Here is a 23,362-nt window from a genome sequence, read left to right on the forward strand (position 1 = left end):
CATTTTCTATATAAACCCCAAGACCCTAGACTTGAGTGTCACATTCCTAACCTGCTGCCCAGGTTGGAACCCTCATAAATAAATCAAATAAATAAAAAGCCTCTCATTTGCTTACATCAAAGTTGTGGTCCCTGGTAGTCTCCTGAAGTTCTTGCAGACTGGGCATAACAGTTTCTATTGTTTGTTGTTGTGTGTGGCATTATGGGCACATGATTCTCTCCTTTTGGCTTTGTTGTGAGATGATTAATATCTTGTTTTCTCTTTGGTGTAGGTACTGTTGCTGTATGTCTGGTGGCACATACTTAATATCAAGCACTAGGGAGGTAGATGCAGGTAAATATCTGGTAGAGGCAGGTGAATATCCATGAGTTCCAGTTTTGTCTACATAGTGAGTTCTTGGACACCCAGGGTTATGTAGAGAGAACCTGCCCCCACAAAACAAAACAAACAAACAAACAAAACCCAAAACCAAAGAGGAGAGAGAGAGAGAGAGAGAGAGAGAGAGAGAGAGAGAGAGAGAATCACTTTGTTGTCTCTACTCCCCCACAGCTTCTAAGACCTAATAAACAGCCTGAACAATTTTGTGGATCAATAATGTACAATTGATTGAACTGTACTACCACTGATTCTGTAGAGTCTTGTTTACATATGGTGACTGGGAGACAAAAACATAGTATAATATTGTTTGCTGTCTCTCTGCTCATACCTCAAAAATTAGCTCATTCATATATATATATAAAGTATATTACATATGAACATATTATGAACATATATGAATATAGGAATACATATTCATTCTTATATAAATTATTTGAAATGAGTTAGATACAGGTTTTCAAAAAACTTTTGTGGGTTTGATTATAATTGGGTTTTAAAACTGCTGTTTTTATCTTTTTGGGGGAGTGACAGATTCCAAGCAATGAGATGGAGATGCTGAAATTATATATTAAATGAGGAGAATTGAATCTAACCAAGCTCTTTATGGAGCACATTTAAAAAAAAAAACAACAAATTTCTACTGTACCTGTTTCTTTTTTAACCTCGGGAGAAACTTTGTCCTTTTGTATTAAAAATTTACTTAAATCTTGAGAAGTTACAGAAAGGGACTGCTATATGTTTTTTGACAAGAGCTGAACAGCAGAATTACTAATCAATTATGATATCGAATAGTCATTTTTAAATGTGTGGTTTATATAGGGGAAAGTGTTTTAGAAAGCTGGCACTCCTAACTATAGTGTCCAGAAATGCCTTGTATCCGGATTGTGCTCGTTTCAGTGTTGTGGGGCCCTAATCAGCTAAGTACCATAATCCTTCTTAGAGTACATTCTTACTTGACCTGGAGCGGTAGACAGCCGCGCAGTAACAATATTAAAAATAGCCATGCCTTAACAGGTCTGTCACTAAAATAGTATGTGGTTCCTACTTGAATGGATGCTGTGTTATGTGTAACTTCCAGCCGCTGAGTTTTGTAATGAAATGGTTACAAGCGGAGAGAGCCTTTCAGGTCATGTGATTAGGGATGGCTCCTATGATTTTGCTAGGGTTAGAAGGATTAAGAGAGAGCACTGCCTGGCATAATGTTGATGGATTTTCATCCGTGTGATGCTTCATGCTCGACAGATGTGCATTGGTTGAACAAAGGTAAAAATAAAAATACTAAATATTAATTGTTATATGTAAAAATATTGTTATGCTTTTTACAAGTATTTTTTGCTTTGCTAAGCTTGTAAGTGTAGGAACGGTATGTGCATTTTGCATGTTCCATATGATCATATACTTTGTTTAAATTCCTAATGTTTATAAGCTTTTGGTTTTTTTTTTACTTTAGGTGCAAAATTATATCTAAACTATATAGTTAGCATTAAATAATTTATTATGAATATGAATTATTTTTTTCATTTAGTTTTGCAGTGTCCATTTTTCACAAAGCATTTAAAGAGATAAAACTATCTTTTCAGATTTTTAAATCTTTGAGTGCCACCTATATAGTCTTTTATTCTTAAAGTAGCAGTTACTAAATGCCAAAAGAAGGTGCTTTTCTGTTTTTTGTTTATGTGGTTCAATATATATTTGTTTTTAACATGACGGTTTTTAAGTTATCTTTATTATAAGAATTTTTACTAGAATAAAGAGCTAGTGGTAAATTGTAGTAATGCAAAATTCAAATGTATAAAATGATTTTCAGTGTCATTGAGATTCTTAAAGTGTCATATAACATTAAGAGGTAAAAATATACAAATATTAAGATTTATCTATTCATGTCTACTCTCATATTCCTTATAAATATTTTCAAATATCTACTGTTGTATTTTCAAAAGTTTGATGGTTAGTAGGTAAATTATGTTCAGTATAGCCAACAAGAAGTATAGTAAAAGCAAGAAGAATTAATAAGCAATATATAAACTGAAGTGAATATTAGATATTAGAACGGTAACATTTGAAAAAAGTTTACTTTTTGGCATTTTCTCATCAATCACCATGATTTTGCAGAGGTTTTAAATAGGTAGTGATAGGTTTTCTTACTCAAATATTTTGCATATTCATATGAGCATTTATAATGGAACATCTGGTGCATTGCACATGAAGAATATTTACAAATAGACAGGATAGTTATTCAACCCTATTAGAAATTCTTGGCAATGACAGAACTGCTACTTGGTAAGTAGGATATAGGATCTTTCAAACGGGATTTTTATTAATGGGTTCCTGTTAAGACTACTTTAATATGGTAAATGAGAAAAAGAATTCTGATGTGTTTGGGTTAATAGTGAGAAGTGAGTAAGTCGATCTAAAGCCAATATAAGTATGTGTGAAATAGTTCATAATGTACTTGGTAGTTATTTTCTTGTCACAATTTATTTTCTAAAGTCTTATAGTGGAATGTTCTCTGGCTTCTGGTAGAGTTTGAACATACTGAAGTGTACCGTTCTTCAAGGTTTATTTTAACCACCAGGGTCACTTGTCCTTTCAACTTAAGTTTTCAACCACTGTTTCACTTTTACTTGTTCTGATAGGAATTAGCATGCATGTCTGCTTTAGTGCTTCCAGCATATCACATCATCTTTACAACAAAGCAATTGCTGGTTGTCTTACTTGCTGTTTGTTGTAAAAGTCGTCTGTTAAGAAGACTCACTATCGGGGTTGGGGATTTAGCTCAGTGGTAGAGTGCTTGCCTAGCAAGCACAAGGCCCTGGGTTCAGTCCCCAGCTCTGAAAAAAAGAAAAAAAAGAAAAAAGAAAGAAAGAAGACTCACTATCTTTACTTTATACCTATTTTCAAAATTTTTATGTTGTTTGTCCAAGACAGGAGTAAAATTGTCTTTTTAAATAATTCTATAATAGTAAGTGTGATTTTAAATATTCTACTGGAAACCCTTTTATTTAAACAAATTAACTTGATGAAGTTTTGGTATCAATGTTATAAGATTGTAGTTCCTCAGTTCCTGAGAAACTGGAAAAGGGTTTGGTTTCAGCTTCTTAACAGGGACAATCTTTTATTCCTTTATGAGTTTCTTATCTATAATCCAGTGCTCAACATTAGTACTTACCCAATATATGTTTGCTAGACCAATCTGAGTCAAGGTGTATAATCCACATCTCTTATTTGAAATGCAGATGTCCAAGATTAGAATTTTGTCACACTGCAGTAACTGTCACTGAGAAGTTCTGATCCAGTAACTACAGTACAGTGCTCTTACTATTTTTTTAGTCATTTGTATAAAAATAATGTCAAAAGTAAATTGAACAGTATACAGCATATATGTTTATGAGTTATGTAAATTATGTGTGTACTCACAGGTGTTGTATAACAATCTCTATATTTTAATATTTTTAAGCTATACCTTTCATGGGAAAGAAGACCTAAAGATCTACCTGGATTCATCCATCCATGTGACTGCATCAGTGAAGTCTAATTTTTAAAAATGTCTTCTCATAGTCTTTTTATTTGGTTTCTAGAAAAAGAAGTCCGTCAGTGTCCAGGGATCAAAATCGAAGATACGACCAAAGTGAAGAAAGAGAGGAATATTCACAGTATGTTCCTTCAGATAGCACAATGCCTAGATCTCCATCAGATTATGCTGATAGACGATCTCAACGTGAACCTCAATTTTATGAAGAACCTGATCATTTAAATTATAGGGATTCTAACAGGAGAGGCCATAGACATTCCAAAGAGTATATTGTAGACGACGAAGATGTGGAGAGCAGAGATGAATATGAAAGACAAAGGAGAGAGGAGGAGTACCAGGCACGCTACAGAAGTGATCCAAATTTGGCCCGGTATCCGGTAAAGCCACAACCCTATGAAGAGCAAATGCGGATCCACGCTGAAGTGTCCCGGGCACGACACGAGAGAAGGCACAGTGATGTTTCTTTGGCAAATGCTGAACTAGAAGATTCCAGGATTTCTCTGCTAAGGATGGATAGACCATCAAGGCAAAGATCTGTATCTGAACGTAGAGCTGCAATGGAAAACCAGCGATCGTATTCAATGGAAAGAACTCGAGAAGCTCAGGGACAAAGTTCTTATCCACAAAGGACCACAAATCATAGTCCTCCTACCCCTCGCAGGAGCCCTATACCGCTCGATAGACCAGAGCTGAGGCGTGCCGACTCCCTACGGAAACAACACCACTTAGATCCCAGCTCTGCTGTAAGGAAAACGAAGCGAGAAAAAATGGAAACAATGTTGAGGAATGATTCTTTGAGTTCAGACCAGTCTGAGTCAGTGAGGCCGCCCCCACCAAGGCCTCATAAATCCAAGAAAGGAGGTAAAATGCGCCAGGTTTCACTGAGCAGCTCAGAGGAGGAGTTGGCATCCACGCCCGAGTATACAAGCTGTGATGACGTGGAGATTGAAAGCGAGAGCGTGAGTGAGAAAGGTAAGCTCTCTGGCCAAAAGGTCCATTGGGCTGACCTTGCAAGGGCTTCTTTCTGTCATAAACTTCTCAGCGGTCACTGACTAGCTGCTTCCTCTTGTATTGTATTGCAAATATTTTAAAGGTGTTGGCCATGTTAGAAAAATTCTATATTACAAAACTTTTTTATCTTTGTATAAAAAACCCAATATTTTAAAAAATTCTTTCTTGTTTTTCTTACTGCGGTTTCCTGCATTCTTACATGGCATAGTATATTTACACATAGTTAATAGTTCTAGTTTTAAAAATAGTAATTTTTACATTTCTCTGTAAAACTAGGAATGTGTTTAAATAGAACATTTGAATAGGAATTTGAAAGAACGAAATCCCACTGTGTCTCTTTCCTGAGAAAGAACCGCTGTTAAATGTAGCCTTCGACCCTTCCTCTCAATGTAGAGTTTTCAGATGTATAAATTTAATATCACTCTGTCCATAACTGTATCTCTTTTCATTTGCTATCATTGTAAGTTTACTTTTAAGTCATTTGATATTCTTTAGAAATGTGACTGCACTGTTGTTCTATGATAGGAATATATCATTAACTAAATACTTCTTTGAGGTATAGAAATTTTTTACATGCTTATTCTTTATGTATAATTTTTGCCTACATATCTAATTGTGTATATGTGAGTATGTTGAAGTTTGGAGTTTTATAGCTTTAGTTCATATTTTAGAGTTGCTTTCTAGAAAGGTTCATAACATTTCCCCACTCTTATCAGGAATGCTTGTGCTTTTTATTTCATAGCACCAATCTTTTGTTTATTGAAAAGGCCACAAATACTGTCTCTTGTCCTCTGAATGTTGCATAGTCTTACTGTGGTGTGAATGTGTGACATTCAGTATCTCCCACGAGGCATCCACCCTCCATCCCTTTATTCTTTCTGTTCATTTCCTTCTGAATACTTAGTATTTTCTCTCATCACTTTATAAATTGTTTTGAAAATAGGATTTTGTCTCATTTAACTGTTATTTCATTACATTTATTTTCTATCTAAATGCTTGTCTATTAATTTTTTGGTCATTTGAGAATAGCATGCTTCGTACAGCTACAGTTTTCTTTGTTAACTTTTATTCTCATTATGCCCATCCTTGGATACTTTCTTATTCATCTCCAAATCTATTAAATAATTAGCTATATATTCTCTTTTTAAAATTATTTTTAACCATTAACTTTTTGTTTTTTTCCGGAATTTATTTTGTTATATGGTCAAGTATATCAGAATGGTGAGTATTTGACATGAATTCTTCATGTCAGCCCCTGGCTCTCCTCTCTCCCAGTTTGCCATGTTTGGCAGGCAGTCTTTTCTCTTTTTATAACAACCAACAATAATAAGCAGAGGCATTCAGGAAGATTAAGGTTAATATAGAGAATTATTCTATAGCATATGTATTTAATAGAAAACACAAACCAGAAATTATCCCTAAATAAAACCCAGAATAATGGAATTTAAAAATATTATTAGGACATGATGGTACTTGCAGGAAAAATGATAAAGTTTCCTCACAACAAAAGAAAATAGGAATAGAGTTTATTTTGTATTCCTATATAGGAAGACTGAATGAAATGTGCCGCACAGTGTAATAAAGTTAGTAATGGACATAGCATCACCAGGATTCTTACAATACCTGATTTTATAAAGTTAATAGCTATCAAAACAATAGCTAAGAATCCTGAGGGGTAATTCATTTGACCATATGCTAACAAAATAAAAATAATTGAAGTGTGGATTGACAGCAAACTTAATAGTAATTAGCGGAATTTAATATGGTGCATTTAAAAAGTCATGAAAAATAATATCTAATGGCACCACTGCACAAAAAGAAGACATAAAATTTTAAGTAAATGGGTCAGGGGATGCACCTGTAATGAAAATATTAACTTAGAACCTTATTTCATAATTTTTACTTCCAGTTGTGAACTAAGAGAATATGGAGTTAATAGAAATATAACTTCTAAAAGAGAACTGTAGATCTCTGTCAGTTTTTAAAGAACATGTAGAAATTTTATTTTTTTAAAGAAATTCTTTAAGCATATTTAATAATGGTAATATTTTAAATTTTGGTGGGGTATATTATGATACTAATAGATCAAAACTAATAGTAATTTTAGGTGTTTTGTTTCATATTACATCTGCTAGATTATTTATGTATCCTTTGCTAAAATAATGCCTTCATTTACTGAACAAGAATATATTTTTATCAAACTCATAGTGTGTATCATTGTAATCCCTGAAAGATTTCTATGCGGTAGCCTTGTAGTGGTATTTTTGACATTTAATGACAATGTCTAAATTAATGACATTAAAAACTCCCATACATTTTTGTGTTTGTTAAATTTACACATAATAAACAAGTACAGCATGCATCTCATGTAAAAAGAAGCTATGTGTCACTCATATGCACATTTTTCTCTAACTTGATCTCTAGTGCCCACACTTTTACAAGGTTCTACTTGTTGTCTATCTAAGAATTTGTTTTACAAAGATCAGTTTTTGCTAATATACACTCCTTAGGCACATCATACTTTCAAATACAGAGGAGGAAATATAAAATTGTAAGTTTTCCTGCTGGATAGTTCCCCAGTAACTCATTAGTAATAGAGTAGCAAGAAGACAGGGTAGCTGTTGAGACAGGGTTTCAGAGAGGACTCTTGTGTCCTGTCTTGTATCCTATCTGCTTGGTATTTCCTCAGTAGTAATGGAGTAGCAAGAAGAAAGGGTACCTGTGGAACTGGAGGTTGCAGAGAGGACTCTTGTCTCCTGTCTTAACTTTGCATCATTATGGTAACATTTTTATTCGTGAAAAGATTTTCAATATAGAAGAGATTCATAAACACAACTCAACCTTCTAACTCATAGCCATTCTCGGTGTTTAACTAGTGCATGGCATTTCCCTCATAATTAAAGTAATCTTATCAGCAGCCTCTGAACATACACATTTTTGGGATATTGTTCTGATGAAGATCAATAAAAATTTCAAAGATAATCATCCTTTTGTTTTGTCTGGCATAAATAATTCCAAAGAAAGTGTTTTATGTCATAGTTAGCTTTGATACTGTCTTTGCTTTCTGTTCTGATTTTCTAATTAAACTGATCTCAGATGTTTGCAAGGCAAATTTGGACCAAGTAGCCTAATTTAAACTTTTGTATCTGGCAATGAATATATTACATCATTGCAGAAATCTTGATCTCAATCTTGAGTATGTGAGTGTCTGCTACATAGAAGATATTCTTGTTTTAATAATAAAGGCTCAACTTTCAGTTCAAAACAAGCTTTATTTTTTTTTAATTCTTTCCTTTTGGCTGGTCTTTTTCTTTCTTTCTCTCCATCCTTCCCTCCATCCTTTCCTTTATTTAATAATGTCTTAGAGACATTATTAGGGCATTGATGCTTTTGACATTAATTTGCTGCATAGGTTAGCTGTCACTATTTTGAATACATAGAATTTCACTCATTTATAATCACTGTTATATATGCTTATATTTTATTGTGATGCTAGCAATAACTTGCGTGTGGTTGTTTATTTAAAAGTGAAAGGGAGGTTTAAGTGGAAGGACATCTCTCTCAGTTTAAGAGATTCAGTCATGGGTATGCCATTCACTGAATATACATACAGTCGTCTTCTGCCTCTGAGAACACTCTAGGTGGGGGCTGGAGAGATGGCCCAGCAGTTCCTGCAGACAATCTCAGTCAGTTCCCAGCATCCATGATGTGACTGACAATTATTTTTAAATCCAGGTCTAGAATATCCGATGCCTTCTTCTGGCCTCGGTTGACATTTAGGTCTATGTCCTTAATAATAGCATATTTTTTGTAATCTGGTTACTGAAGAATCCAAACGAAACAATATAAACACACACACACACACACACACACACACACACACACGATAGTTAACAAGTAGCAGGTATTCTGATCATTTTTAGATTACTTATTTAATGTTCTGTAGAAGTCAATAATTCTACAAGATGATTCTCCATTGTTTGGGATAAATACGTAATTATGGTTATGTGGATTGTGTTGACTTTACCTCTTACAGGATCTGCCCTGAGTTAAAACTCCCCATTGCTGTTTAAGAGGGATACATTGTTTTACTTGGTGAGGTTTATTTTGAGCTATAATTCAATGCCTCAGTAAATGTAAAGCATCTATTTCTCATTTTTCTGCCAAGAACTTTTTCCGTGCCTATTATTTAGAAGGTGTTGGATTGGATCCAGTGGAGAATGTAGAGGTAAATAGCATTTTCTCACCTCAAGAAATTAACAATGAAATTCCTAGATACCTAGACTTCAGTAGTCATTGATTTTATACTCTAATTTTTCTGTGCACCATTTGTTTTAGAACACGTATCTTTTACTTTAGTTTAATGTGATATATGTACCTTACAGAATTTTAAATTAATTACCTGCCCTATTTGTGTTGATCTAAGTAATTACAAGCTAATTGAGATAAATCTTTAATGCTGTTGCCATAGTGTCCCTGAATTTCCCCATTTAATGTTTTTAAAGTTTGATTTTTTTCATAAACTCTATAATCTACTTTTTGTTATTTTTGTTTCCTTCTTTAATCATCACCATCAATTGTTGGTCCTAGAGAGTTGTGTGTTTTATGAGACAGTCTTATGCACTGAAGTGTTTCACAGCATCCTGAGTGTCTGCCTCCTAGGTACCAATCACACTCCAGGCCACTAGTGACAACTAGAAATATGGCTATAAATATCCTTTTTGGAGCAGAATCCAGACCTCCATTCCCTACCTCCATTGCCTGTCTTCCACTTCCCTTTCTCAATTCTCCTTATTGACATGGTCACAACTAAGACATATTTTTTTTTAAATAATGAAAAAATGGAGCAGAGCAGAAAATACCAGGTAAATTCACAGATAAGGATCATGGTTCAGTAACATGTTTGTTATATGTGTTTGTATAACTTTGTGTATGCATATGTGTAAGCATGTTCTATAGTTGACCATGTATAATGATCATACATAATCATCCCTTGATTTTTTTCAAGGAATTGTTCTAGGACGCCCTCACATTCAGATTCCTTAATATATAAATACTTATTTTTTTTAAATCTAGAATGACAGCATTTGCATATAACCCCTGCACATCATCCTGTGCCTCTTAAATCTTGAAACATACAATGTATATATACTTACAGAGTGTTACACAATTTTATGGTGAATAACGACAAGGACATATGTCAATATGTGCTCATTGCAGCCACAATCAAAAGTGTTTCCAATCTTGGTTGTTGGTTTTTGTGATGGAAATCTAGAGATTCAAAGAGCTGTTCCACACATGAATCACTGTCAATCCCCTAACCCTCTGTGAAGACTTGGTGACTGACTTGGTGACATGGTTTCCTGTCACTCTCATTTATACCAGAGCCAGGTTTAGGACTCGTGTGACTGCTAGTTGATGTAGATGCTATACTGTTTTTTATTAAATTTAACCTAATCATAGTGTGGAATATTTTGAACCTCATTATATAGTTTTATCATTAATCATTCTAACTGCACTGGGATACTTTTCGAAGCACTTATTTCGCTGCAGTTTGGTTTAGCTTTCTTTCCAGGACTTAATGCTACTGATTTTAGATGTTTATTAAACACCTTCATTTGGTTTACTTGAAGAAAATTTTGAGTATATACTAGGTTAGCAAAATTTGTAACTCATGCCAATGGTAGTTTCCTAAACCATAAATTGTAAAATGCTTGTTTTATTTATTAGGGTTTTAAAACTAAGCAAAATATACTTTACCTTTTATTTAGAGTAATGTTAATAAAGGTGGAAAGATTTTATATTTTGGAGACCAGGTCTTTCATAAACAAGCAAGTGTTTTTAAACATACAAACCAAATACAAAAGGTGTTAACTTTATATTAGTCTCAGTTAAGGCCTCATTTTCAATTGTGAAATTTATCCTCTTGTATAATCTCACAGTTTTTAAAGTCTTTATTGGGTTGACTATATATTCTTAAAACCCCGGCTACTAAAAGGTTAGTCTATATTAATAAATTAAAGAAAGCATTACTTTATGATACTTGAGATAGTTAAGCATATAAATGTGTCTCAACCATGTAGACTCAAAACTCTTGGTGGATGTTTTAATAATGAGACTTTTCCAATTTCCAGACAGCTTTTTTCTAAAGACCTATGCAAGAGAGATACTTTTAGAAGTCAAAGACTTATTGCCATGTGTGTTAGTTTTGTTGGCAAATAATTTTATGCTAAGTACTTATATCAGTTGTAATGTTAATTCAGGACTTTCACTTTTGAGTAGATTCAGTCATACTGAAGACACACATACACCATTATGCTGCTCTTTTATTAGGCAGAGTTATGAAATTATTGTATCACACTTTAAAAAGGAATTTGAAATCAAGCCCAATATCTATTATGAAAATCCCTTTAAAAATGTGACTTTATGTGCATTGGTGTTTACCTGGTGTTATGTCTGTCCCTTTAAAATGTGACTTCTGTGTATTGCTGTGTTTCTGGTGTTATGTCTGTGCAACACATGCATGTTTGGTAAATGCAGAAAGTAAGGAAGGGCATGGATTTTCTGGAACCGGAGTTACGGACAGTTTTGAAAATCATGAGGGAGCTCTGGAAGAGCAGCCAGTGCTCTTAACTGCTGAGCCATCTCTCCAGCCCCCACCCAATATTCTTCTTGACATTGAATGTCTGCCATCATTTAATGGGTATTGTTTTTCCATTCGAATGGTGTGTGATGCATTGGCCATTGTTGTTAACCATCGATGAGATGTCCACAAGCGGCTTGCAGGTCCTTCCTTCCGAATAGGATCTCCTTCACAGGTGCTTACTTAGAAAGCCAGCAAAGAAAGCGCACAGCTACAAGCAACTTCAGTAGCAGCTTGATGACACAGTGACACCATGCCACCTTAGGAGCAAACCACAGTCCCATGCAGAGTGGAAGACCATGGAGTAGGGAAGATCAAAGCCAATTATAGTCATTCGTCTTCCCATGCCCAGTAGCCTGGACGCAGTACCATGGGATAGCGTTTGGAAACCAAGTCTGTTTATAATATCTCCTGCAGAGAACTGATTATTACTTGGTTTATGTGGGAGTTTCCTTGTATGCTAACTTGATTCTACAGAAAAGTTTTAGCATTAATTCTCAAAGTACTGTGCTTGGGACACATCATCAGAAGGCTTATGGGTTTAGTTCACTGTATGAAAATCATGTTTTGTGACCTTCTAGCAAGGCATATTGTCATTGCTACCTGAAGGAAGAAGGAATTCAACTCTGCAATCAAGAAACCCATTAAACCCATTCAGTTTAGAGCTTTCCAATACTTTCTTACCTGGGACCTTTTAAATTAATGGAGCCCATAAATATTTTGTGAAACCTAAGTTGTATGGACCATTATTGGGAGATTCCATTATTTATCCTAAGAAATTAAAGGGAATAAACTACTAATATGAGAACTAAGGTGGAAGAGAGGGCATGCTGACTTTGTTTCATGAGAAAGATAATACCATCAATATCGGTAGAATTATAGTTTTCAATGAATGTTTATGATTATTACCCTATTTCAACCTCTCAACAATCAGCATGATGTAAAATTAATTTCTTTTCAGACAAATGAGAAAATGAGACCCAGTGTGTTAAGTGATTTGCTGAACCACAAAACTAAAGGGCAGAATCATATCATTAGTTAATCAGAATACTTTACTATAAGTATTCTAGCTCCAATATGAAATCCTGGCATAACGTGCTATAATTCTGTAGCATTATTATTTTAAAAATAATGCAGTTAAAGAATGCCATAGTGCAATACATAACTTACATTTAAGAATTTTGTTAACCTAATTACAAGCAATCATACAATATTTTTAATAAGCTCCTGCCATAATTTAATGATTATAAGAAAAATCATTGCAAGTAAGATAATCACACTTTTCTTTCAATGTTTAAAATACAATTGGCTAGCTTGTATTTTCTAGAAAGGTAAATAATGAAAACATCTTAGTCTAAGGTTTCAATTTTTTGATTACTCATAGCTCAGTTATTGTGCACTAACAGAATAATTGGCTATCATACTGATTTGGAATGTGCTATGCTGTCAGTGTAACTTCCTAACCAAACTACCCATCTTCTCCTCAGCCTGTGGCCAAACACTGTATCATTTCATCAAGTACTTCCTGCAGCGGGGTGATGGCTGTCTAAAAGAAAGCAAAATCTTAGCTTAACTTTTCCACTGAAGTAACCATCGACATAGAAGAAGTTGTTAGCATAGAACACTGAGAGCACGTGTGCCCTGCACTAGTGTCCTCCAGCGTTGACAACTTCTATCCAAAGGAAGAAACAGACGGCGAAGCACTGTGTCTGAAGTACCTTCCTCATTACCTCTCATGGATAGGTCCAAAAGTCCTAGTGGATGGAGTCCTGTACCCATAGACAGTACCTAACTCTATATTACACCATTTATATGTATATCTATAGAGAAAATATATAAATTTAGCAAAACAAGAGATTAGTAATTATCACAACTAATAATAAAATGATATGCCAATTATTCTGTAATATATGTAATGCAGTGTCTCTCACTAATCACTGATTTGTCCCATGACTCAGAGCAGAAATTTAAAACTCGTAGACTTATTCTATTTTTATTTTTGAAATTTTCCACTAACAATTTGGGACTGTGGTTGATAGTCCTGCAGTGGTTACTGTAATGCTGCCTCTTTAGAGAGACATTACATTAATCCAAATATTTACACCTGTGCTGACCACTAAGACGACTTCAAAACACAACAGATGTATGACTTCATTCGTAAAACATTCTCTTCATGATGCTTTGAGATTCCTTTTTCCATCTAGCATGAATGCCTTTCAATATGTGTCAAATGTTAATGGTTTCCTCCCTGCCCCATTCAGCAATCTCCTTGTTCAAGTAACTATTAGGTAGCATCCTGTGATGTCTACATGTCAGTTTGTTCGGCTGTTTTAGAATGTTTTTGTTATTTCAGTGTTGGAATGATATAAATAACGATATTCTCTTTGTTGATTTTTTTTCTATTTATAGAGCAGCCTTTGCTGTTGAGTACCTTAGCTTTTAGTTTCATATTGTATTTTACTTTGATCAAATTCCCATCTATTCATTATTCTTAAACTTTAAGAATATGTTTTCACTATCAATAAATAAATTGTTGGGCATTTGATTTCTTCTCTGACTTATATACATTGATTTTTCAAACACCTCAGTATACTCTGTGTTCCTGACACAAACTGTACTTGGTTATGGACTATTTCTTCCTTAGTGAGTTTATTTTGTTAAGCATTCCCATATCCCTAGTTAAATGTATTGTTTTCACTTTCTTTTATTTTTCTATTTTTTATTTTTTTGTTTCCGATTTTTTCTTGTATTTCCATGACTTATTTGAAGATTTTTTAAAAGATTGTATTTTGACTTTTCTATAGTTTTTCTCTTTGATGGCTTTTCTTTTTTTTTTTTTTTTTGGCTTTTCTAATTGATCGCTTTAGCTAATATATTTCATGTGTACATTTTACATACTACTAGCATTGCTAGTTAGCAAGTTAGAGATAAATATAGAAACATTTCACTCTTATGTTTATCTGTCTCTTCTTAAATATTTTTGTATTTGTGTTGAAAAATCAAAAATTAATATTGCACCTCCAATATTTAAACTGATTTAGAAAACTCAAGAAAACAAAATTTTATTGTATTTATCCATATTTTTACTTACCATGTTTCCTATTCCTTTTTAATATTTGAGGCTTCTTGTCTTTCTGTGTCCTTAGCTAGTCTTTTAGCCATTCTTGTAGATTAGGTCTGCTGATGACACATCCACCCAGCCTCCTTTTCTCTGAGGATGTTGTTCATTCTTGAAGGATAAGTTGATCATATTTAAAATCTAGGCTGACTTTCTTTTTGTTATTAATTTTATTTTACAGTCCAGTTGCCCCCTCCCTCCTGACCTGCCCTACCACAGTTCCTCATCCCATTCCTTCTTCCAACTGTCACAAGGATGTCCCCACCCCTCTCCCGCCCCACCACACCTCCCCACTCCCTGGGGCCTCCAATCTTTTGGGGGTTAGGTGCATCTTCTCTCACTAAGGCCAGATTGGGCAGTCCTCTGCTGTATATGTGTCAGGTGTGTCTCAGCTGGTGTGTGCTGCCTGGTTGGTGGCTCAGTGTCTGAGAGATCTCAAAGGTCTGTTTCAGTTGAGACTGCTGGTCTTCCTATAAGGTCGCCCTTCTCCTCAGTTTCTCCCAGCCTCTCCCTAATTCAACCACAGGGTTCCCAGATTCTGCCCATTGATTTGGCAGTTGAAAACTACTGTTCAGCTCCCTGTATCCTCCCAACATTCTGATGTAACATTTGCTATCATTCAGTATAATTCTTTTCTAGTTTCTATACTTTTTTGGTATTTTATAATATTTAATTTTTTATTTTTTAGTTTGTTTAAGCTATATATTTGTATAGGTTTTGTATTCTTCTAGTTTAAACATGTATGTAACATCTTGAATCTTAGGATTCCATCTTCCTAGGTTAGCTTTTTTCTGCTCTTACCTTCTAGGACTTCTTCAGCTCACCCACATTTTCTTTTCCTGCTATCACTACGACTGAGTATCTGTTATTGCTGTCTCTCAGACCTGCTCTTCTATAATTCTTTAGTCTATTTCTGTTTGTCAGATTGAGTGATGATTTTTCTTGTAAACTCAAAGACATGGTGTCATTGCTCTCTCCTTCCCAGGCTGCAGTGTTGTTACATTTAAGGTGTTTCCAGGTAAAACTGTCCATTTGGTTACTGTGTGTCTCTTAACAGTTCTTGCTCTAGGCCCATGAATGTGCTTTCATAGTGTTATATGAAGCATAGCGGATTACCCTAGTTTTGCCCTTTGGAGTCACATAAGAGTTAATATTAAACAGTGATTACTAGTGTGTACACTATTTGTAATAGGTTAAATATTTTTCTATATGTTTGGTGGTCAGTGTTTATTTAATTTTCAAACTGTCATTAGTTTTTACTCCTGTAACCAGTGGTATTCAGTGTCTGCCATGTTGTTCTCTTTCACCCCGATTTCTCCTGAATAGGATGTTTTTACTTTGTTTTCAAACAGTTTAAAGGTAGAGTACAGGCCTGATTTCTGATCATCATGTAGTTTGACGTCAGGGAAAAGAGAGCTTGTGAACTGGATGGATTCTCTAATGTTCATGGCTTTTGATGTATATAGACTTAAATATTTAGTCAAGAAACATAGATGCTCTCTTATGGAACTATTGTGTATCCTAAGAAAATAGCACATTTTCTAATGTGTAAACCGTTTAAAGCTCTTGTGAGTCCCATGCAGGGGGCATAAATATACAACAGACTGCTTATATTCCTTGTCTGTCAGTGTGCACTTCTGGAGTTTTAATTTTTATCTGCATTTATAATTATTTGAGCACCTTTCTGCCCTACGAGTAAAGACTGAGGTTCTTCCTACTCATTGTATTCTGTGTGTATTAGATAATACAGTTGCTTCTATTTGTTTTTACAAACAAAGTTTTAGAGATAATTGTCTTCAGTCTCTGTGTGTGTTCTCGGATAGCTATGAATGTACTCCAACACATCTGTAGCCTACAGCATCACATTACCATGTCAAAACATTGTAACATAATTGCTTGGAAAAACTGTTAAAATGGATTTCTAGGCCTCATTATTTGTTTTTGATTTACTGGATCTAGAGTGGTACCCAATGCATGATTTCTAATGTGTTTTCAGACTTTGCAGCTGCTTTTCAGGGTACTTTAAATGTCTTCAGGGTACTGATATTCCCATTTGAATAACGTAATAGACCTTCAAATACATACAGGTCAACCACTTTTTAATATGTTCAAAAATTCCAATATACATGTTTAAAAATCATTTTGCTATGAAGTTTGTAGTCAATGATGTATCAGAGTCTATAAAATAACTTACTACCATAACTTCTCTAACAAAAAACTTCTTCCTCTATATTTTGTCATCTCAAAAGTTGTCTTTCTCTATTCAGTCGCTTTAGGCAGAAGTCTGGATGTTAACCTTGACTATTCATTACATTGACAGTGAAATTTCACAGTTCTCTTTTTCCTTGTGTTAGCTAATGTCATTACCTTGTGTAGGTTACAGTCACCTCTGTCTTTCCTGTTGGTTACTGAAGACACCTTTAGCTTTGGTATCTTGTAACCCAGATTATAGAATTTAGATTCAGCTTTTGAAAGTAAGTCAGGTTCTGTCATGTTCCACTGAATGTTTGAAGAAGATAACCTTTAACATGGACTGAAAGGATCCATGTAGGCTCTGCTGGGAGGCACAGCCGTTCCCACACAGCACTGTCTTCCCCGTTCCTTTTGCTTAGCTTAGTAGTGCCCCCCGCCTTACTTTTGTTGTTGGTGGTGATGGTGGTGATGGTGATGGTGATGATTTTTTTTAAAAGTATCTATCTAACTAGAATGTTCTTTTCTTTTCTTTATGTCTATCTCTGTCTCCTTACTTGACCACCTTCACACCTTTTGAGTTCCCATCTCAGACATCATTACTGTGGAGCTATTTGGTGACTCTCAAATCAAGTTAGGGTTCATGTTTTCCTACAGTATTTTGTTCTCTCCTCTGACACACTCATTTGCCATGTCTCTTCCCACACTTTGTAAACTTGTTTCTGTGTTGCCCTCTACATTAGTACTGAGCACAATAGAGAAAAAAATGCAAGATATTCTGTAAATATTTTTAAATGAATGAAAACAATAATAGTGTTTAAAATATGTGCAAGTTGCTATCATGTAAATTGTCTACCAAAGCTGTAGCAGTGTAATTTCTTAAAAGATAAACTGGGTTAGTGAAATATTAAATAATTCGTTATATTAGTAAAATTAATTGTTTTCATTCTTCCTTTCTTCTGATGAAAATAGAACGATACTTTTGGTCATTCTCGCAGAAAATTTGTTGTGTTATTTTTTTAACCACTTAAAATGTGAGGAGGTGTCATAATTATGAAGATTATCTATTTCATTCCAGGCACATTGTTTAATTATTTGGCTTTAAGGTGGTAGTTACTGCTGAGTTACAGCTTAATTTTCAAATGTTCACCAGTTGTTTTAAGGAAAAATCTCATGGCTTTAGACCAGCATGGAGAAACGAATTAGCTCAAAACCAGACGTAGTGGATCCATTTTTTACTTAATCAATACATCCAACCATTTTTATTTCTACTTTTGCTTATTGTTCACAAAAATATTCTGTTTTTTTTTAAAAAACTCGGGCAGGGCTTTTGTTCTGTACACCTGTCTAGACTACAGAAGCCTTGTATTTTGCATTTTATGAATTCTATTTGAAATCATAGCTTTTTCCTGGTATCTAATGAGTACTACAGATAAAGCTCTTGAAAGCAGACAGGACCCCACAGTTTAAAATGTTTATAACTTCTCTGTCTGTCCTTTCCCATTGTCTCCTTGATTGCACTCTTGCCTGCCCGGTCCCAGGAGACATGGAGTACAGCTGGTTGGAGCATGCGTCTTGGCATAGCAGTGAGGCATCCCCAATGTCTTTGGTGAGACGTGTGGGGCCTTACAACTTAGTTCCCGTTATCATCTCACTCTCCTTTTTTATTTACGCCTTTGCATGTTTTCTTTTTTGTATCTTTTGTTTTATCTCACACTTGTAGGGGACAGTCAAAAGGGAAAAAGAAAAACTAGTGAGCAGGCAGTTTGGTCGGACTCTAACACCAGGTCTGAGAGACAAAAGAAAGTGATGTACTCTGGTGGCCACTCTTTGGACGAGGATTTGGAATGGTCTGAGCCTCAGACTAAGGACTCTGGGGTAGACACCTGTAGTAGCACAACTCTTAACGAGGAGCGTAGCCATAGTGATGAGGTACCGAGACTGCAGCCTGCCTTCCAACCTGCTCATGTGGTCTTCTCTGTTTGCTCTCCGTCACTCATTACAACAGGACATAATAAAAGGACAGGGCATTTCAAGAGTCAATGTAGCATTCTCTTAAGGTGCAGAAAAGAAAAACAAAACAACTAAACAACTAAGCCAAAAAGCCTTTTGCTTGCTTTGCGGTTCTTGTTGATTGACAGCATACCCAAAACTAAGGAAATGAAAATAAGCCTTAGGAACAAAGGAATGTTTTGCATACAGTTGAATAAGAGAATTTTGCAATGTTGTTATAAACAATAAATGAATATTTTTGGATTGGCTTATTTTAATACTTATATATATTTTCCTTGGGATGAAAAATCAAATTATTAGTAGTCTGAATCCCAGGCAAAAGGGAGATGATTGGGTCTGTGCACAGAAATGTTGTTTTTCTTTTTTCCCTTTCACTGTCCTTTTGTTCTTTTGTTTCATTGCCATGGCATTCTAATGTACTGTTAGCTAGTAGTAGATCCATTACCATCTGCTTTGACATTTATTATTTTACTTGCCTTTAGTATAGCAAAAAATAATCTTTTACCATATACATGTGGTTGCCTGGAATTTGTCTTTTGCCTGCTAAATTTTGCATGGAGTTATGCATGCTACTTTTAGGTAACCATGGAATTACTATGATTACACAAATCACTTACATTGTGGCTTGTCATATTATTCATAATGAAATGGATTGTCATTTATAAAACATAATTCTGAGCCCAAGAAAGAAATAATGTGGTAATGTTATTTACCTAGAATTGTTTTTGAATTACCTATTAAAAAATTTGATGAATAGATAAAAAGTCTAGAGCAACCAGTAAACTTTTTGCCAGGTGTGGTGCCTTTATGTCATTGCTGCCAAGGCAGGTGAGTCCTTACAGACTGGAATAGACTACACAGTGAGTCAGAGCACAGTCTGGGCTATGCAGCAAAACCCTAGTAAGAAAATCAATGGAATTTTATGACGTGAGAAACATAGTCTGTTCATCTCTGAGGTATCCTGTTTCTGCTATGCAAATTCAGTTGGAAAGGTAGTGGAGGTTTATGTAGTTTTGAAATTTTCATCTTTATTATGAGTTTAGATTTCATGTTTTAATGGTCCCCCCTTTAACTTTTACTATGGCAAGAATATTTCAAAACTTTTCAAAAGTGTTTGCAGGAGAAATTGTTACTTTTTAATGAGATCAACCAAGTAGGTTTTTACTGTCTCTATCTTTTATGACTGTGAGGTTTTAGTCCTCAGCAAGTTGAGCTATCACATTGTAAAGAAAGTTTCAGAGCTGTTATGTCTTAGTATTGTGGTAGATAACTGAGGATTTGCTATGGTTGAATTTAAAAGAAAACCTTGAATTCTTAAAATTGGGGTTATAAAGCTAATGCAGTAAACTCTCAAGTTTGTAATTTGGAATGTAAACTGGTTTGTGTAATCATAATACTTTAGAATTCTGAAGTTTAGATATACTGTTCAAGCATGGTAATTTGTCACAAAATTAATTTTTCTTATTGTTGATATTGTATGTCAGCACCCTGTGACCTGGCAGCCATCCAAAGATGGAGATCGCCTAATTGGTCGTATTTTATTAAATAAGCGTTTAAAAGATGGGAGTGTACCTCGAGATTCAGGAGCAATGCTGGGCTTAAAGGTATGTAATAAACTTTTTGGAGTTTGGCTCTATATTACTTTACAGATTTATCAACAGAACAAATATAGCTCTTTCTACCAATGCAAATTTAGGAGATATCGTATTTCTATTTTCAAGAATTCTAAAATACTATCAACTGTTCCTGCAAAATTATTTTCCAAGTATTTTTAGGAAGTTTCCAGGATAGAAGGTAAAGTGATTACCTTGCAAGCAAGAGGCCCTGATTCCAATCCTCAGACTCCACAAATAAAGGCAGATGAGGTGATGAGCCCATGTAATCCTAAAACAGGAGGCTGAGATGGTCAGATTTCTTGTACTTACTGCCTTGCCAGCCTAATCTACCTGGCAAGCTTCAGCTCATTGTTGATTTAGGATACTAAAGGTTGTTCTCTGGCCTTTATACAAATATGCACATGTCCGTGCACACTCATACACACATGCAAACACACACACACGCACACACACACACACACACACACACACACACACATCCATGCACACCTGAAAACACAGTCAAATCTATGTATACTCAGACATGTAAGCCTGCCAACACACAAACTGGTATCCAGACCTACTCATGCACATGTACATCTGTGAACTTAGACATCTGGCAGAGTCAGAGTGAACATGACCCAGAGCCAGGCCTTGTGAGGAGGAGGGGAGAGGGGAGAGAGGAGAGGGGAGAGGGGAGAGGGAGAGGGAGAGCCAGGAGACCGGAGGAAGGGTAAAGGACAAAGCACTTTTCATACAGTTTGGGAAGAATGAAGGTCTCATGGCCTCAGATGCACTTTGAGTTGTTGAAAGAAGGTAAACTAAAGCAGCATTTGTATTGAGCACAGTGTCTGCCATAGTATCCGAACTTTGTTATAATTACTACTGATTATAATTACACTAACAGTTACAGGAGCCTTTTAAATTTTCTTGAGCAACAACAGTTTTCTTAAAATATTTGCATGAACATGTGCAACTATAAGATACTAACATTTAACTTTCAGAATTAAGCAGTATTAATTAATATTGACTGAATTGCACCTGAGTATAATTCACCATAAACAGGGAATATATGTGTGGAATAAGATACGATAGGTCAGTAATTTTTAATTTCATTCAGTGACTGAACTCACTTCATAAGAGAACAGTTTACTCAGTGAAGTTAGTCACCGTCACTTGCTTCGGCTGCTGTGAACTTTGGTTTGGACAGTATGAATGGTGGCTGATCAGAGTCAAGTAGTCAATTTTGTAAGAGTATTGTATTTTCCATATGATTTTACAGCATTCCTGATGTATGTTTCCAATATGTATTTCTTTTTCTACAATAAATATTTTAATGGAAAATAAGAAGTAGAAAAATTGGATTTCAGATAATCTAAAGTTTATATGAAGTTAGTTTTTATAATTTTCTTAAGAAAGGTCTATTATCATTATGTATTTCATCAATATAATTAAAAGATTGTTAATGAAATATTATACTCTATCATTACCATAGTAAACAATGAAGATTTTATATTGTGTTTCAAATTTATACTTAAAATGTTTATATAATTAAAAATGTATAATGTTTTGAGACATGATAAAAATGAGAATTCTACAATAAGGAAGAAATTGTTGAGTTGATTTTTAAGGTATGTGTATTTTAGCAAGTAGAAAATAAATTACAACAAATTTGGAATATATAAGGTCTCTTTTGCAGGCATTTACTTTCTAATGGCAACATTATACTATTTAAGAAATAAAATTTAGTACATTAAATTACAGTTTAGAGTCTCTTAATTGGTCTGATTTTTTTTTTTTGAGTCCTTGACTATGTTCACTTTAATAGTACGACAATCTTTTCCTCTTTTAAACAGGTTGTAGGAGGAAAGATGACTGAATCAGGTCGACTTTGTGCATTTATTACCAAAGTGAAAAAAGGAAGTTTAGCTGATACTGTAGGACATCTTAGACCAGGTAGGTTATTACCACTGGTTATTTACATTTAAAATGTCAGCTTTGGGGCCACGGTCACAGGATGTTTGGCCAACACGTTCAAAGCCATGGGTTTGATCATTAGCTCCGCCAAAAAGAAAGGCTAGTCATGGAGAGTTAAGACAAAGGCTTCTCGTGCTAATTGATTCTACCAGGTGATTCTACCACGTAAATTAAAACCTTTTGTCATTAATGAAAAACTATTCCTTGTATATACTAGACACAATACCTTCTTGAAAAAAATGCTTTTTTGGGGGGGGCACAATATAATTTGCTCCTTTTACCACTCTCCTCCGGCTTCTGTTATATTTCCTCCTACACGCTATATACCCAACTTTATATGTTAGTGACGGGTGTTCTAATCTGCTTCTAATATTAGCCTATTTTGTTTCCCAAAATCTTTATTTTTATTTTAAAAAAATCAATTTTGTTTAGAAAACAAACTTCATCAATGAATGAATGCACATTTTCTAAATTATGTTATCCCATATTATTTGGCCAATTTCTATTGGAGAAATTGTTAAATCTCTTGAAGAAGATTTCATATAATGCGAATCACTTAACATTTTACAACAGATCTTAAGAGTTTAGGCAATTGATATGCTTTAAAGAAAGCAGTGCTTAACTAACCATGTGTCCACTACAAATCTAGAATAGAATCATGCAGTCCCCAAAGAGAGGGTTGACCTTGATCAGTGTCATCTAATTGTCTACAGTTAGGAGTTCTGTTAGGACTCACGTGGCTGTAAGTGTTCCGCACCATTCCTGTTGAGCATCCTATCTGGATGAGACACGCTGCCCTAGCTATCAAATCCCCTGCCCCTTGAGTTGTTCTCAGTGTGTACATTGTTCTGTCTGGTGCAGATACTTTTGGAATTTGCTGAAATCCAGTGATTATTTTTATGTTG

The 23,362-nt window shown here is 34.8% G+C and overlaps 1 protein-coding gene across 48 annotated transcripts in view; it reads left to right on the plus strand.

The window, feature by feature from the left end:
• Nucleotides 1-23,362, plus strand: part of Rims2 (regulating synaptic membrane exocytosis 2) — a 511,056-nt gene that overhangs the window by 244,536 nt on the left and 243,158 nt on the right. For 24 of the 48 annotated variants that reach the window (XM_063262882.1, XM_063262894.1, XM_063262883.1 and 21 more), the window contains 4 exon segments: nucleotides 3,957-4,882; nucleotides 18,414-18,481; nucleotides 20,370-20,489; nucleotides 22,337-22,436. In XM_063262882.1, the coding sequence (XP_063118952.1) occupies nucleotides 3,957-4,882; nucleotides 18,414-18,481; nucleotides 20,370-20,489; nucleotides 22,337-22,436 (1,214 nt within the window). 48 annotated transcript variants of the gene reach the window in all.

This window comes from Rattus norvegicus, chromosome 7 (assembly GCF_036323735.1).
Source record: "Rattus norvegicus strain BN/NHsdMcwi chromosome 7, GRCr8, whole genome shotgun sequence".
In the NCBI taxonomy this organism is placed as follows: domain Eukaryota; kingdom Metazoa; phylum Chordata; class Mammalia; order Rodentia; family Muridae; genus Rattus; species Rattus norvegicus.